Genomic DNA, 15973 nt, shown 5'->3' on the forward strand with positions numbered 1-15973 from the left:
TGGAGCCAACCATCACCTGATCAAAGTCCCCGAAAATAAGACCCAAACTGGAAAATAAGCCCTAGCATGATTTTTCAGGATGCTTGTAATATAAGCCCTACCCCCAAAATAAACCCCAGTAAATACAGTCAGCCACATGGATGCATTTAATACTGTATTTCCCTGAAAATAAGACCTAATCAAAAAAAATAAGCCCTTATGCATCTTTTGGAGCAAAAATTAATATAAGACCCAGTCTTATTTTTGGGGAAACACAGTATTTTCAATCATTGCAGCATCCTGGAGTCATGTGATTACCATGAGTGACCTTCCCAGCCAACTTTCAACAATCAAAGCCAGCTTCGCTTAACAACTGCACAGTCCACTTAGCAACTATAGTAATTTGTTTAACAAGCATGGTTAAAAGGTGGTAAAATCTGATGTGACTCAACAATCCGCTTCCTTTAGCAATGGTAATTCTGGCCTCAATTGTAGTTGTAAATCGAGGATTACCTGTAGGCTACGTGAGAGAGTTTGCACTGCACATGTGTGTACAGGTAATCCTCGACTTACAACAGTTCATGTAGTGACCGTTCAAAGTTAACAACAGCACTCAAAAAGTGACGTCACTACTTTTCACACTTATGACCATTACAGCATCCCTGGGGGGGGGGGTGTCACGTGATCAAAATTTGGACATTTGGGAAGTGACATATTTATGATGTTGCAGTGCTTCAGGGTTACGTGATCACCTTTTGCGCCCTTCTGACAAGCAAAGTCCATGGGGAAATCCAGATTCACTTAACAACCATGTTACCAAATTAACAAACGGAATGATTCACTTAACAACTCTGGCAAGAAAAGTCGCAAAATGGGGCAAAGCTCCCTTAACAAACATTTCGCCTACCAACATAAATTTCAGGCTCGCTTGTGGTCATAACTTGAGGACTATCTGTACAAAGTTTGAACACTTTAGAGATGCTAGAAACTCAAAAGTCCAGCCTACCTTTGGTTGCTTGACCACTGACTCACATTTATGACGGATGCAATGTTCCTTGGTCATGTGATCCCCTGACAAGGAAAGACAGTGGGGAAACCAGATTTATTGAAAAACCAGGTTACTAATTTAACAATTGCAGTGATTTGCTTAACTAACGTGGCAAGAAAAGTCATAAAATGGGACCAAAACACACTTAACAGATTTCTCACTCAGCAACATAAAATTTTGCGCTCAATTGTGGTCGTACGTTGAGGACTACCTGTATGATATGACTGCAATAACTCAAATTTCTCCTTTTCTCCTTCAGCTGGTGCATATTATCCTGCGCAGAACGTGCAACAATTCCCAACTTCCCAAGTCATGATGAATCCTCAACCACCGGTCCCGCCAAAGCGAGAGCGCAAGACAGTAAGAAAAGGGGGGGGGGGGAGTTGCCTGGGTGGGACAATAAAATAGCCATTACCGTGTTTCCCTGAAAATAAGACCTATCCCAAAAATAAGCCCTACCACATTTTTTTGCTTGTGTGCCTAATATAAGCCCTATCCCCCCCAAATAAGCCCTACTTAAACGCCTGCACAACCAGCCGGCCGCCCTTCTATCTAGTTGTGGTGCTGCGCCCATGAGGCGCGGCGAGGGGTGGAGTTTCCCCACACGCCCTGCACCGGCTTACCTCAGGGAAGCGAGGCAGGTATGGCGGGGGGGTTTGGTGGCCTGGCTGTGGTGGCCCTGAGGTAAGCTGGTGCGAGACATGGGGGGCAGCAGACGAAGTGGGTCTCCCATGTACTCTTAAACTACATGAGGGGAAAAAATAAGACATCCCCTGAAAATAAGCCCTAGCACAGGGGTGGGCAACTGTGGCCCTTTTACAACCTGTGGACTTCAACTCCCAGAATTCCTGATACAGCTTGGCTGTATCAGGAATTCTGGGAGTTGAAGTCCACAGGTTGTAAAAGGGCCACAGTTGCCCACCCCTGCCCTAGTGCTTATTTTGGAGCCCAAAAGAAAATAAGACAGGGTCTTATTTATGGGGAAACACAGTATTCAGGGTCTTAATTTAGTTTGTTCGCCTGTCTCACGTTCCCAGCCTTTACCTTTATCTTACATTACATCACTTCCTGTTGTTTATTGTTTTATTTATACTATTTATACCCTGCTTTCAAAACAAATACTTTTATCAATATTTTAAAATAGTGTTTTCAAATTGACAACAACATCAATACTAAAAGAGACAAAATGATCTCAGAAGGTTTCAGACCTTCTGGTTGCCAAGTTCCTAGAAACGTCAGGCTGTCATTTAAAATTCAGTTGTACCAATAAAGGAGAATATTTGTAGCTCAGGGTTAAAATGAGGGGTCCTTGGTGCTCTCTGAGCTTGCTTGTTTACTTGCAAAATTCAGTTGTTTTGATATTTGTATTAAATATCTCTATATTCGGGTTCCAGTGGTTGTGATTCAGAGCTTATTAGTACAGATAGTCTCAAGTTACAACACTTGTTTTAGCGACTGTTCAGAGTTACGACGTTACTGAAAAAATTGAGTTATGACCCTTTTTCATACTTATGGCCGTTGCAGCATCCCCATGGTCGCGTGATCCAAATTCAGACGCTTGGCAATTGGCAATATTTATGACGGTCGCAGTGTCCTGGGGGTCAAAGTCAATGGGGGAGTCAGATTCATTTAACAACTATGTGACTAATTTAACAACTGCAGTGATTCACTTAACGACTGCGGCAAGCAAGGTCGTAAAATGGGGCAAAATCACTCGTGTTTCCCTTAACAACAGAAATTTTGGGTTCAGTTGTGGTCGTAAGTCAAAGACTACCTGTACTAAGGTTTATATTTAACTTTCTTAGCTCAAGGTGGTTTAATTGAGATTCTGCCTTAATTTTCTCACGGCTATCCAATGAAGGTAGATTGGGGTGGGAGAAATTGTTCAGAGGTACCTAAGAAGATGGACATAGAGGAGTGGCCAAAATTGTGGAAACCTTTTGGGAAAAGTGTATTTTTGAGGTTTGATGGCTAATAACACCACTTTTTTTTTTTTTTTTTTGGAGTTTCAAGATAATCATATTCCACTGCTGGGAATAGCCCAGACCTTAACCCAATTGAAAATCTATGGAGCTGACTAAAGAAACTTGTTAGTCAAAAGTGACCTAGCAATAAAACCTAGTTAATAGAAGCAATCCTTCAATCTTGGTTTCACATTATAACCGCTGCAGAACGAAAAGACTTCGTTCACTCCATGGGAAGACGTTGTAAGGCTGTAATTCATGCTAAAGGTTACCCAACTAAGTATTTATTTATTTATTTATTATTGAATTTCTATACCGCCCTTCTCCCTGAGGACTCAGGGCGGTGTACAGCCAGAATTAAAAAAACATGCAATACAAATATTAAAAAACACTTAGAAGATATATAAATTTGGCCCAATTAAAACTCACTACCAATTAAAACATTTAAAACATTTAAAAATTTCTTCTTAAGCCAGCCCGGCTTGCTTGAAAAAATAGGTTTAAAGTATTAACTGACATGATGATCATTTTTGTATATCTTGTTTTTTCTACGTGTTTCACTTTTCTCCTTTATACTGTAACTGCCACTCTAATAGCAAATCCTTCATAAAAGTTACTGCATTACATTCTTGATTAAATTATCTTTCCATTGATATATAATTTTATGGTACTACTCAAAAAGAAAAAAATGGTGTTATTAGCTAGTTTTAGAAAATACACTTTCCCCGAAAGGTTTCCACAATTTTGGCCACTACTGTAGCATGAAGTTGGATACTCCACAGCATTGCCTAGCGATACATTTATTGTAGTTGTCCCAAAGGTGCTTTTTCAAGAGGCAACTGGACTTCCTTGTTTTTTCTTCTGAAGATGTTTCACTTCTCATCCAAGAGGCTTCTTCAGCTCTGACTGGATGGTGGGGAATGGAAGGATTTATATTCCTTGCAGACTATGCCCTTTAGGATAAACACCCTTCTAATGGTGTGGGAGTATGAACGGATTTCCAGGAAAAAAAAATTGCAGACTACAGGAACCGTTTGCGTTTCAGTTTGAGATGCAGACAACACAGACTCCTCCCCAACAGTCTGCGTTCGTGTTCAACAGTGAGAGGACATAGGGCAGAAAAACATCCTGCAGCCCAGAAGGCTCCACGCCCATTTGCAGCACTCAGGTGACCCTGAGGACATAGATAAACCTCCAAGTGGCCTCAACGACCCTCTAAAAGGATGCAAATGACCAGCTGTCTGCAAGGAATATAAACCCTTCCATTCCCCACCATCCAGTCAGAGCTGAAGAAGCTTCTTGGATGAGAAGTGAAACGTCTTCAAAAGAAAAAAAAAACCAAGGAAGTCCAGTTGCCTCCTGAAAAAGCCCCTTTGGGACAACCAGGACCTGGAGGGCTGAGAATCTCCATAGACATTTATTGTAGTCTGTGATTCCTGTTGTTAAAAGTGCAAAACTCACATCTTCATTTTCAAGTGAGCCGTAGCCTAGACTTCTCAACAGCTTTTGTAAAAAAAAAAAAATTGCTCCTGGGACCAATATCATGCAGTGGTTTCTATTGGGGTTTGTTGACAAATTGGATTCTCTAAAAACAATGTTCCGAAAAAAATTATGCCTCGCTGGCAAAAAAAAACCCTATTTTGCCTGTGAGAAGATCAAGTTCAAAATATTTCAGCTCAACAAAACTTCAGCTGGCCTCTTACAGAGATATTCTTCAATTTCATCAACTTTTAAGATCTGTGGACTTCAACTCCCAGAATTCCTTAGCAAGAATGTCACTCGTGTCAGGGGCGCCGGTGGTGGCCGAGCGCTTTGACATTGAAAACGGGGTCCTGAGCTCCGTTTTTGGCTGCGATGGCCTCCTGCAACCCTCTGCCAGGGAAAATGGAGCTCCCATTTTTGCTGGCAATGGCACCGCAGACTGGTCCTTTGCTGTTTCCAGAGTGGCCCCACTGGCCAAATCTGAGCATCCCGAAGGCCGGATCTGGGCCCTGGGCCTTGAGTTTGACACCCCTGACCTTCTGGAGGCAATCTGTTCCACTGGTTAATTGTTCTCACTATTAGGAAGCTTCTCCTTAACTGACGTTTAGTCCAGACCAGAAGGAGGTTTTGCTAGCTAGGAGATGGTTTATGAGTTGAGTGAATGTGATCAGGAAGGATCAAGTTAACAGCTTGGGGCTGGGAGGCCTGAAGCCTACATAGCTACAAGTAAATATTGTAAAACAAGGTGTGTCTTTAACCAGTGGTGGGCTGCAACTGGTTTAACAACGTGTAACGCGCTCGCATACAGCGTTCAAAATACAGCAATTTGAAGCTCGGCTGCTTATCTTCTAAAGGCAGCCCCGCTAAGTAGATCAGCGGAGGCATGGAAATCAGTTGCGCTGCACGAATCAGCTGAGCCAGAAAGAAGGAAATATAGGACAGGATAGGGCAGCGGTGGGTGGGTGGGCGGAGCCAGCTGATCATCGGAACTACCGGTTCGCCCGAACTGGCAGCAGCCCATCACTGCCTTTAACCAAACACTCTGCGAGCGGTTTCAGCATCTACAGTTGAGGAAGAAGCAGCAAGTCCTTTACTGTGTAAGGCAGTGTTTCTCAACCTCGTCCACTTGAAGATGTGAGGACTTCAACTCCCAGAATTCCCCAGCCAGCGATGCTGGCTGGGGAATTCTGGGAGTTGAAGTCCTCACATCTTCAAGTGGACAAGGTTGAGAAACACTGGTGTAAGGGAAGAAAAAAGAACCAGGATTTAAATGCTGGAGCTAAATTCCTGTGTTCTGCAGTAGCTCCTGTTTATGTCTTCGCATCTGCAAGAGAACCACAGGCACGTTAAATGCACTGCGTTTTCAGAACCTAAGTACAGGGAGACATGCATTTATTTAGCAACTGTTTGAAGTTTACAACAGCACTGAAAAGAGTGTGACTTACAACTGGTTCTTGCACTTACCCATCCTTGCAGCCGTCCACATGGCCAAAATGCAGGCACTTCGCCATTGTCACATATTTTACAGTTGCAGCATCCCTGGGCCATGCGATCACCATTTGCAACCTTCCCCAGCCGGCTTCCAATAAATAGAGTCCATGGGGGAAGCTGGATTCACTTAACAGGCAAGTGATTCATTTAACAGCCGCAGCGATTCGCTTAACCGCTGTGGCAAGAAAGGTCATAAAATCAGGCCCGGCTCACTGAATAGGTGCCCTGCTTAGCAACAACAAATTTCTATAAACCTTGGCGACTTTAAGCCTGGGGGGGGGGACTTCAACTCCCAAGAATTCCCCAGCTTCTTGGAGTTGAAGTCCGCCAGGCTTAAAGTCGCCAAGGTTGCAGACCCCTGCTGATAAACAACTCACTCGCTTAGCGATAGAAATTCTGTTCCCCATTGTGGTCATAAGTTGAGGATTAGCTGTAACCTGCTCCCTCATTCCTGAGTAATTGTAACAAAAGAAAAGTTTCAGCAGGAAATTTATTTCAGTGAAACCACACCCTCCCCAACTTCAGTATGAGACAGTTTACTTACTTACTTACTTTATTTGATTTATATACCGCCCTACTCCCGAAGGACTCAGGGCAGTGAACAGCCAAACAGTAAAAATACATAGATACAAAATTTAAAAACAAAGTAAAATCGAATTAAACAATTTGGCCCAGACAGATTAAAACACCCCAATCATTTAAAAACCGATTAAAATTTGCATAATTAAAAAGAGGGAAAAGATTAGGCCAGGCCCGCATGGTGGAATAAAAAGGTCTTAAGAGCGCGGCGGAAAGTGCGCAGATCCGGGATCCTCTGTATCTCTGGGGGGAGCTCGTTCCAGATCGTAGGTGCCCCCACAGAGAAAGCCCTCCCCCTAGGGGCCGCCAGTCGACATTGTTTGGCCGACGGCACCCGGAGGAGCTTTGAGTACCATGTCCCGAATTTGGGCAGCAATTTTATGTCATTCGCGTTAGGGCGTCATTACGTGAATCGGATCGTTTGCGTGATGCCAAACACACACACACACACACACAATCTCCATTGGCACAAATAGTGCCATTCGTGTCGGCTGAATACTGATGTTAACTGCCGCAGGATTGTCATTCTGATTTAATGGATAGTTAGAAAATAATGGTCCCCCTCTTGCCCGACCTGGTCCCCTGAAATTAAACTTTCATTTATCGTTCTTACCAGGTTTGTCAAAACCCTAATATTCTCCAGAACGTTTCATTCGTTCGTTCTCTGGCTCATACCAATCCATGTTTTCCCGGGTGTGGTCCAGCAGACTTTATTCCTCTGAATGAAATTCTTGGGCAACCCCCAAAAGTCAGTTTGGCCTATTTTATATGCAGAAGTGGGAAAGTTCACAAAAGGCCAGCCTTGGCATATCCGGGTTCTTTCCCTTGGGGCTTTATGTAGCGATGCTCTTCCCTACCTTGTACAACAGGTATAGTGAGCTCTTCTCTGGCTGTGTACGTGATTAAGGCACCAGGCTAGAAGCTGGGACTCTGAGTTTCAATCCCGCCTTAGGCAGGAAAGCCGGCTGGGTGACTTTGGACCAATCACAAGGAGTCAGTGAGTTCTAGTCCCGTCTTAGGCATGAAAGCTGACTTGAGTGTCTTCGGGCCAATCACCAGGTGAAGGTGAGTTCTAGTCCCACTTTATGCATTGAAACGACTATGGGCCAATCACCAGGAGGCTGTAAATTTTACTCCCACCTTGGGCATGAAAGCCAACTGAGTGACTTTGGGCCAGTCACCAGGAGACTGTGAGTTCTAGTCCCATCTTAGGCATGAAAGCCGACTTGAGTGTCTTCGGGTCAATCACCAGGAGAAGGTGAGTTCTAGTCCCACTTTATGCATTGAAGCTGACTGGGTGACTTTGGACCAGTCCTTCACTCTCCGCTCACCTCATCTCACCGGATGGTTGTTGTGGGGAAAATAGGAGGAAGGAAGAAGGAATATTGGTTGTGTTCTTCACCACCATGAGTTATTTATAAAAACAATAAAAGGCGGGATATAAATTTTATTTATTTATTTTATTTTAATTAAACTTATATACTGCCCTTCTCCCCAGGGGGAGTCAGGGTGGTGGACAGCCAGAAATTAAAACACATATAGTACAAAAGTTAAGAAAAAACTAAAATAAATTAAATCAGCGGCATTACCAATTTAAAAATCCAAATCTACAAAATCAAAAAATTACCAATTTAAAACCCCAAAAAACCAATAAAATTAAAAGATTAAAAATCCCCATTAAAACCATTTAAGCTAGGCCAGCTTGGTGGAATAAATAAGTCTTCAGGGCCTTACGGAAGGTACGGAGGTCCGGGATCAGTCGTATTCCAGGAGGCAGCTCGTTCCACAGGGCGGGTGCCCTCACAGAGAAGGCTCTCCCGCTGGGGGCTGCCAGCCAACATTGCTTGGCCGACGGCACCCTGAGGAGGCCCTCTCTGTGTGAGCGTATTGGCCGGTGGGAGGTTATCGGTAGCAGCAGGCGGTCTCGCAAGTATCCTGGCCCTATGCCATGATTATTAAATAATAAATAATTAAAAAAAATAGTTTAGCCTGGTGGGAAGCAGCTGCTTCTCACCTTTGGAAGATTCCAGATGTAGATTTAGCAGGAGAAACAGGCCCTGCCCTGTGTATGTGTGTGTGTGCGTGCATACTATTTGTGGGGAATGTCGCAAGACGGGTCAGAGTTCGGCAAGGTACAAGAGTCCAGAATGGTTGCCCTGAACATTAGCAGAGGGAGCAGGCTGGAACTCTGCAGAGAGGAAAGGCTGTCAGAGGCAGGACTGCTTCTCTTTATGGCCTGAACATTTCTGCAGAAGTTGCTCTCATGCCACGTGATTTAGGTCCTTGCTGTAGCATTGGAGGAGAAGAAGAAGAATCAGGTGAGATAAATCAGTAATTGGAATTTTTTTTTTCCCCTTTGCAAAGAAAAAGGCTGGCACAACCCACATGGAGGGCACCACTTCCGTATGTTCCTCCCTTTGGTTTTCCCTTCCTTTGCTTGTTTTTTTTTTTTTTTAAATTCACATATTTAATTTATTCTTATCTTGCCTTTGTTATTTATATAAGTGCGGCAAACATACCTAATCAATCAGAATAGAGCCAGGAGGTCGTCTAGTCCAGCCCTCTGCTCAACCAGGAGACAGTATACCATTTCAGACAAGTGCCTGTCCAATCTCTTCTTAAAAACCTCCAGTGATGAAGCATCCCCCCAAAAAAAAAAATTGTGAAGGTAACTCCTGTTCCACTGGTTTAATTGTTCTGTTAGGAAGTTTCTCCTTAATTCCAAGTTGCTTCTCTCCTTGATCAGTTTTCATCCATTGTTGTCCTTCACTCTGGTGCTTTGGAAAATAGTTTGACTCCCCTCTTCTTCATGGCAGCCCCACAAATACTGGAATACCGCTATCACGTCACCCCTGGTCCCCCTTCTCTCTAGACTAGGCAAACCGAATTCCTGCAACCGTCCTTCATATGTTTTAGACTCCAGGCCTTTAGTTGCTCTTCTTTGCACTTTTCCCCCCAAAATCTCAACATATTCCTTCCCTCCTATTTTTCCCACAACAGCCCTGTGATGTGGGTTGGGCTGAGAGAAAGGAATCGGCCCAAAGCTTTAAGCTCGAGTAGATGAGGCCAAACAAAACCCAACCCTGTCTACATAAAATCTTGCTCCCGGTTTTAGTGAGAGAGGCTATCTTTGAATTTCCTCTTCAAAAAAAGAATGTTAAAAACCACTTTCGGAGTATATGAAAATCACTGTTTTTGCAAACTTTTTGGTCCTGCGCTTATTCGATCACCGGCTTCAGGCTGGTTTTCTTAGAACGTCCCGACAATTTTGTAGTGAGTTTTGTGAGTGTCTTATTCTTCTTTTTTTGAAAAGCCTTATTTGTTTTAAAGGTGCATTCGTCAAGATTCTGCAGTTAAGAAATGAGATAGAAACTTCAGTAAATAAAATCTACAAAGTGAGTTTCATTCAGATTACAGCCACCATAAACGAAGTGTTTGCTGCAGTGGGTTTGGGCCCGTGTTGGAACTGAGCTAGGCTTTTGACCACAATTGAGCCCAAAATTTATGTTGCTAACTGAGAAACTTGTTAAGTGAGTTTTGCCCCATTGCTGTTAAGTGAATCTGGTTTCCCCATTGACTTTTTGCATGTCCGAAGGTCGCAACAGTGGATCGTATGACCCAGCAACCATCATGAATGAGAATCAGTTGTCAAGCATCCGAATATAAATCACGTGACCATGGGGATGCTGCAACGGTCATACGTGTGAAAAATGGTCATAAATCCCTTTTTTCGGTGCTATGATAATGTATAAAATTAATACTATGTGCGAAGGAAGTTCTAGAGTACTAAGGGATAATGGGACAGGAAGGATATATATATTATAAGGAGAATTAGGGGGAAATGTAAACAATAGAAGATTACCGCTACGAAACTGTTGTAAAAAGGGAATATGTGTGTTGTGTTTGTCATATTGTGTTGTTTTATAAATAAATAAAAAAAATTTTAAAAGTGAGAGAACATCCTTAGATACAAATGGCTTCCTATTACTAAAAATGGTGGATGGATTCTCCTTCTTTGAGCTCAGGAGCCGCTGAAGCTGCACCTTTTAAATTTACAGCTTAGTTTCAGTGCTTCCTGAACCCTTTACTCTTGTTGGTTTGTGGGGAAGGACAAAACCATCTGCCATTTTCTAGTAATAGGCAGTTCATTTGCAAGTACAACTTTGACTCACAAATTTAGGTTAAAGATGCGTTAGGAATGGAATTTGTCCTTAATCCAGGGACTGCCTGTAATTAAATGTAGTTTCTTTATTTCTTGTCCAAATTTAAGGTCAATTAAATATTACTTGTGGGGGGCATAGGATTTCGCACAAATTTATTATTTTGGGGAGTTGCATCACTGCAGAGTTTGAAAACCACTGCTTTAAAACAGGGGTCTTTAAATTTGGCAACTTTTAAGACTTGAGGACTTCAACTCCCAGAATTCCTCAGCCAGGAAGTCTGGGAGTTGAAGGCCACGTCTTAAAAGTAGTCAAGATTGAGAAACACTGCTTTAGACTAAGAATAGTGGTTAGCATTCTGTCCCAACCCACTGTCTTCCTGAAAAGGTCGATATCAGCTCCCATATTTTATTTACCCCAAAATATCTGAAGCGGTCCTAAATGAAAAAGAGGAAGGTTTCTCATGTAAATCAGGGTTCTCCAAACTTGGCAAATTTAAGACTGGTAGACTTCAACTCCCAGAATTCCTTAGCCAGCCATGCTAGCTAGGGAATTCTGGGAGTTGAAGTCCACAAGTGTTCAAGATGCCAAGGTTGGAGACCCCTGGTCCAGTGTTTTCCCCACGGAAGCTCTATTAGGAAGCCTTGAGTTAATGGCTGGTAAATTTTTATGCAAGGGACCTCCTGAAGCACAGCCTACGCTCGGAGAGGAGATCGGCTGTGCTCCTAGTTTTGCTTTTTTCCCCGTGTCGGAAGCACCGACTTACATACCGCTTGACAGTGCTTTATAGCCCTCTCTAAGAGGTTTACCGGGTCAGCATATTTGCCCCCAACAATCTGGGTCCTCATTTTACCGACCTCAGAAGGATGGAAGGATGAGTCAATCTTGAGCCGGTTAGGATTGAACTCCTGGCAGTGGGCAGTGTTAGCCTGCAAGATTGCATTTTAACGACTGCGCCACCACTCCTCCTTGCTGGTAATACAACCATTCCCCAGGGGATGCCTAATTAGGGCTTCCTTTGGCGTCCCCGTGAAGTTGCCCATCGAAGTGATACCCATTAATCTACTCGCAGAAGCTCTTTTTTGAACTGGTAGGTCATCAGGAGCTGGAGCTTGTGATGGGTGCTCACTCCGCCTTGCAGCAGCAATGGATCTCGAACGCGACAAACCTGCCGATCGGCAGCCCAGCGTTCGAACCTCATGAACTACCTCGTTGTCAGGGTTCCGAGTAATTAATCAATTTCAAGCAACACTCCAAGGCAATTGGATTCCTCAGAGAATAGCATTATTGGAAATACCATATTGGCACATATCTGGTGAAAACCGGCTCTGAAAAGTCCCACCGTTTTTCACCTGATTAAAAGTAAAAAAATTTCTCTCAACCCCAAACAATCGCATGGTCCAATCAAGGCCTTGTCTGTTGGTCCGGTGACATCGCTCCTCCTTCCTCTGACCAGGTGTGAGAACATCCTTGGTTCCCAGGGGAAAGTATTTTATTTTGACGACCCCGGCTATATCTAATCCCCTCTCCCTATCCCTCAGTGTGGCAGCACCAATAGTGGGTTTCACTTACCTTTGTTACCGGTTCAGAACTGTGAGCGCGCGTACGTGCTTGCTTCGCTCATGTGCGGAGCTTCGGCGCATGCACAGAGCATCCGTGATGGTGGGTGGGCAGAGCCTCCCGCCGCTGATGGTTTGCCCGAACTGGAGTGAAACGGTTAGAAACCCACCACTGGGTAGCACCGAAGCTCCAAGATGGCATCCGTCAAGCCAGCTTCAGGGTTGACTCTCGTCTTGTTTCGTGTCCCACATTTCCCTCAGTTTTCCCTCCCCCCCCCAAACCACGTTATGGGGCAGGCTGGTCTAAGAGAGAAATGACACAGCAACTGAATTGTGCACAGCCAGACATATGTGGGCTGTTGCTTCCGCTGGGTTTTAGTTTCACCTCCTCATGGTGTTACATTGAGAGTCTTTCAGGCTGCCGTAGATTCATAATGGAGCTGTTGCAATTTGCCTCAAGCGCTAAAATCCAATCTGGACAGTCTGTACGGCGTCGTATTCAGACGCCAAGGTTTTTTTTTCAGCGCTCTACATTTGCTGTCGGCAAAAATGGGAGTTTCTCCCCCTCCCCTCCTTGTTCAGAAGAAAGCAAAGACACTCAAGTCCATGTTGAAAAAACTCAGACTCAGTTAGGCTCCCGTGACTTGCATTGCGACTCTCAAATTCTGAAACACTTCCTCCTCATTTCTTCCACATCCCTCATCACAGCTAATCCTCGACTTACAACGGTTCACTTAATGACCGTCTGAAGTTATAAAGGCCTTGAAAAAAGTGACTTATGACCGTTTTTCCACACTTAACAACCATTCCAGCGTCTCCTTGGTCATGTGGTCACAATACAGACACTTGACAATTAATTCATATTTTTTATTTTTATTTTTTTATAAAAAAGTTTTTTTTAAAAAAAAAAGACAAACACAAAATACGTCAGTCTTTCCGTGTGTCATCTTGGTGTTTCTTCGGTGACGATTTATTTTTGTTACTCCTCTTCTTATTTCTTCCTTAATAAATCCCATTTCTTTATTTAGATATTTTCCCCAAAATACATATATTTAATGTAACTTTCTCCTGTTTGCTTATCAAATTCTTTATATCTCTTTTCTATCCAATCATAAAATTTCCCCCATATCTTAAAATATTCCGTATCCTCTTTCTCTTTAATCATTAAAGTTAATCTATTCATCTCTGTGCAGTCCAACATTTTTCTAATTACTTCCTCCATCTAAAGGGATTTTCTCTGTTTTCCATCTTTGTGCAAATACTATTCTTGCTGCAGTTATTATATGTATAATCAAATATACATTTTCTTTACTAATTTTCTCTGGTAGGATACCCAGTAGGAACAACTCAGGTTTTAAATCAATATGTTGTTGAGTCATTTCTTCTATCCATATCTTAATTCTGCTCCAATAAACTTTAGCTTTTCAACTAACTCATATTTATGACGGTTGCTGAGTCCCGGGGTCGTGCGATCCCCTTTTGAGACCTACTGACAAGCAAAGCCAGTGGGGAAGCCAGATTCACTTAACAACCGTGTTACTAACTTAACAATGGCAGTGATTTGCCTAACGACTGTAGCAAGAATGGTTGGAAAATGGGGGCAAAATGTACTTGACATCTGTCTCGCTTAGCAACGGAAATGTTGGGCTCAATCGTGGTCGTAAATTGAGGACCACCTGTGTTCTGAATTGCTGTGGGAAGCCTTTTGAATTTGGATCCACTTCACCATTTATGGAAAAAACCACCCCCTAGGCCAGCGGCTCCCAATCTTTTGGGCACCAGGGATCTGTATCCGTGGAGAGAGGTTTTCCTGTGGACCGGAAGAAGCGTGTTTTCGTGTGCTGCCTGCACCTTCGGATGGGGCTCCGCTTGTTTTGTGGCCCAGTTTCTGGCATGCCATGGCCTGGTGTCGGTCCACGGACCAGGCAGGTTGGGGACCCCTACCCTAATCTCTCTGTGCCAGGGGTCTCCAGCCTTGGCAACTTTTAAGACTTGTGGACTTCAACTCCCAGAATTCTGGGAGTTGGAGTCCACAAGTCCTAAAGCAAAGCTGGCTGAGGAATTCTGAGAGTTGGAGTCCACAAGTCTTAAAGCAAAGCTGGCTAAGGAATTCTGGGAGTTGGAGTCCACAAGTCTTAAAGCAAAGCGGGCTGAGGAATTCTGGGAGTTGGAGTCCACAAGTCTTAAAAGCAAAGCGGGCTGAGGAATTCTGGGAGTTGGAGTCCACAAGTCTTAAAGCAAAGCTGGCTGAGGAATTCTGGGAGTTGGAGTCCACAAGTCTTAAAGCAAAGCGGGCTGAGGAATTCTGGGAGTTGGAGTCCACAAGTCTTAAAAGCAAAGCGGGCTGAGGAATTCTGGGAGTTGGAGTCCACAAGTCTTAAAGCAAAGCTGGCTGAGGAATTCTGGGAGTTGGAGTCCACAAGTCTTAAAAGCAAAGCTGGCTGAGGAATTCTGGGAGTTGGAGTCCACAAGTCTTAAAGCAAAGCTGGCTGAGGAATTCTGGGAGTTGGAGTCCATAAGTCTTAAAGTTGCCAAGGTTGGAGACCCCTGCTCTATGCTTTACTAGTGGCCACCTTTTGAGTCAAGTGGGTCGGACGAGAAAAGGGAACTGGCCCAAAGTTACCTAGCTGGCTTTCATGCCTAAGGCAGGACTAGAACTCACAATCTGCTAGTGATTGGCCCAGCTGGTTTTCATGCCTAAGTGGGCACTAGAACTCACAGTCTCCTGGTAATTGACCCAGAGTCACCCAGCCAGCTTTCATGCCAATGGGTATTAGAACTCATAGTCTCCTGGTCATTTCTCAGCCTCACTATAAGGTGTGTGGACTTCATCTCCCAGAATGCCGGTTGGAGGAATTCTAGGAGTTGAAGTCCACACATCTTAAGCATCGCTGAGATGGAGAAATGCTGGTGTAAGGTATTGCGCAAAGGCAGAAAAGGAGCTGATGCAGGAACTGACTTAAGCAAATTATGGGAATGCAGGTGCTGCGTGCCAGGGTTGCCAGGTGTTCGGAGATAAATCTTTCTTCATCATAAATTGAAAACTGTTGGGTAAGGAGAAGGCCAGTCTGATTCAGACCAGGTCCTGTTTTCCAGGGGATGAAATGCAGAGGGATTGTGTCTTTGATCAGAGTATGGGCACCATGATAAGTGAACCCTACGCATTTTCCCTCTGAGGGCCACCCTAATTGATGAACCTCTTGGCTGAATCGCTCTGAAAGGAATCTTTAGATTGTGTCTACACAATTGTGACGGAATTGAGCGGCCTCACAAATCAAATATAAGTAGTCCTCGACTTACAACTGTTCAAAGTTACAATCGTGCTGAAAAATGTGACTTACGATCATTTTTCACAACAGCACCAGCAATAGCACTTAGACTTATATACCGCTTCACGGTGCTTTACTGCCCTCTCTAAGCAGTTTACAGAGCCGGCCTATTGCCCTCCAACAATCTGGGTCCTCATTTTACTGACTTCTGAAGGATGGAAGGCTGAGTCAACCTTGAGCCGGTCAGGATCGAACTGCTGGCAGTCGGCAGAATTAGCCTGCAATACTGCATTCTAACTACTGCACCACCACGGCTCTTCGCACACGACCGTTGTGGCATCTCCGTGGTCACATGATCGAAATTCAGATGCTTAACGTCTGACTCATATTTATGACCATTGCAGTGTCCCGGGGTCATGCGATCTCTTTTTGCGACCTTCTG

At 43.9% G+C, this 15973-nt stretch overlaps 1 protein-coding gene across 7 annotated transcripts in view; it reads left to right on the forward strand.

Annotated features, from left to right (window-relative positions):
* The window catches only part of EIF4G1 (eukaryotic translation initiation factor 4 gamma 1), a 148859-nt gene that overhangs the window by 59306 nt on the left and 73580 nt on the right, over nt 1-15973 (forward strand). For all 7 annotated transcript variants that reach the window (XM_070945894.1, XM_070945899.1, XM_070945898.1 and 4 more), the window contains one exon: nt 1287-1387. In XM_070945894.1, the coding sequence (XP_070801995.1) occupies nt 1287-1387 (101 nt within the window). The remainder of the gene's footprint in view (nt 1-1286; nt 1388-15973) is intronic.

This window comes from Pituophis catenifer, unplaced genomic scaffold, assembly GCF_029215685.1.
Source record: "Pituophis catenifer annectens isolate HBS135680 unplaced genomic scaffold, rPitCat1.0.hap2 SCAF_6, whole genome shotgun sequence".
Lineage (NCBI taxonomy): Eukaryota > Metazoa > Chordata > Lepidosauria > Squamata > Colubridae > Pituophis > Pituophis catenifer.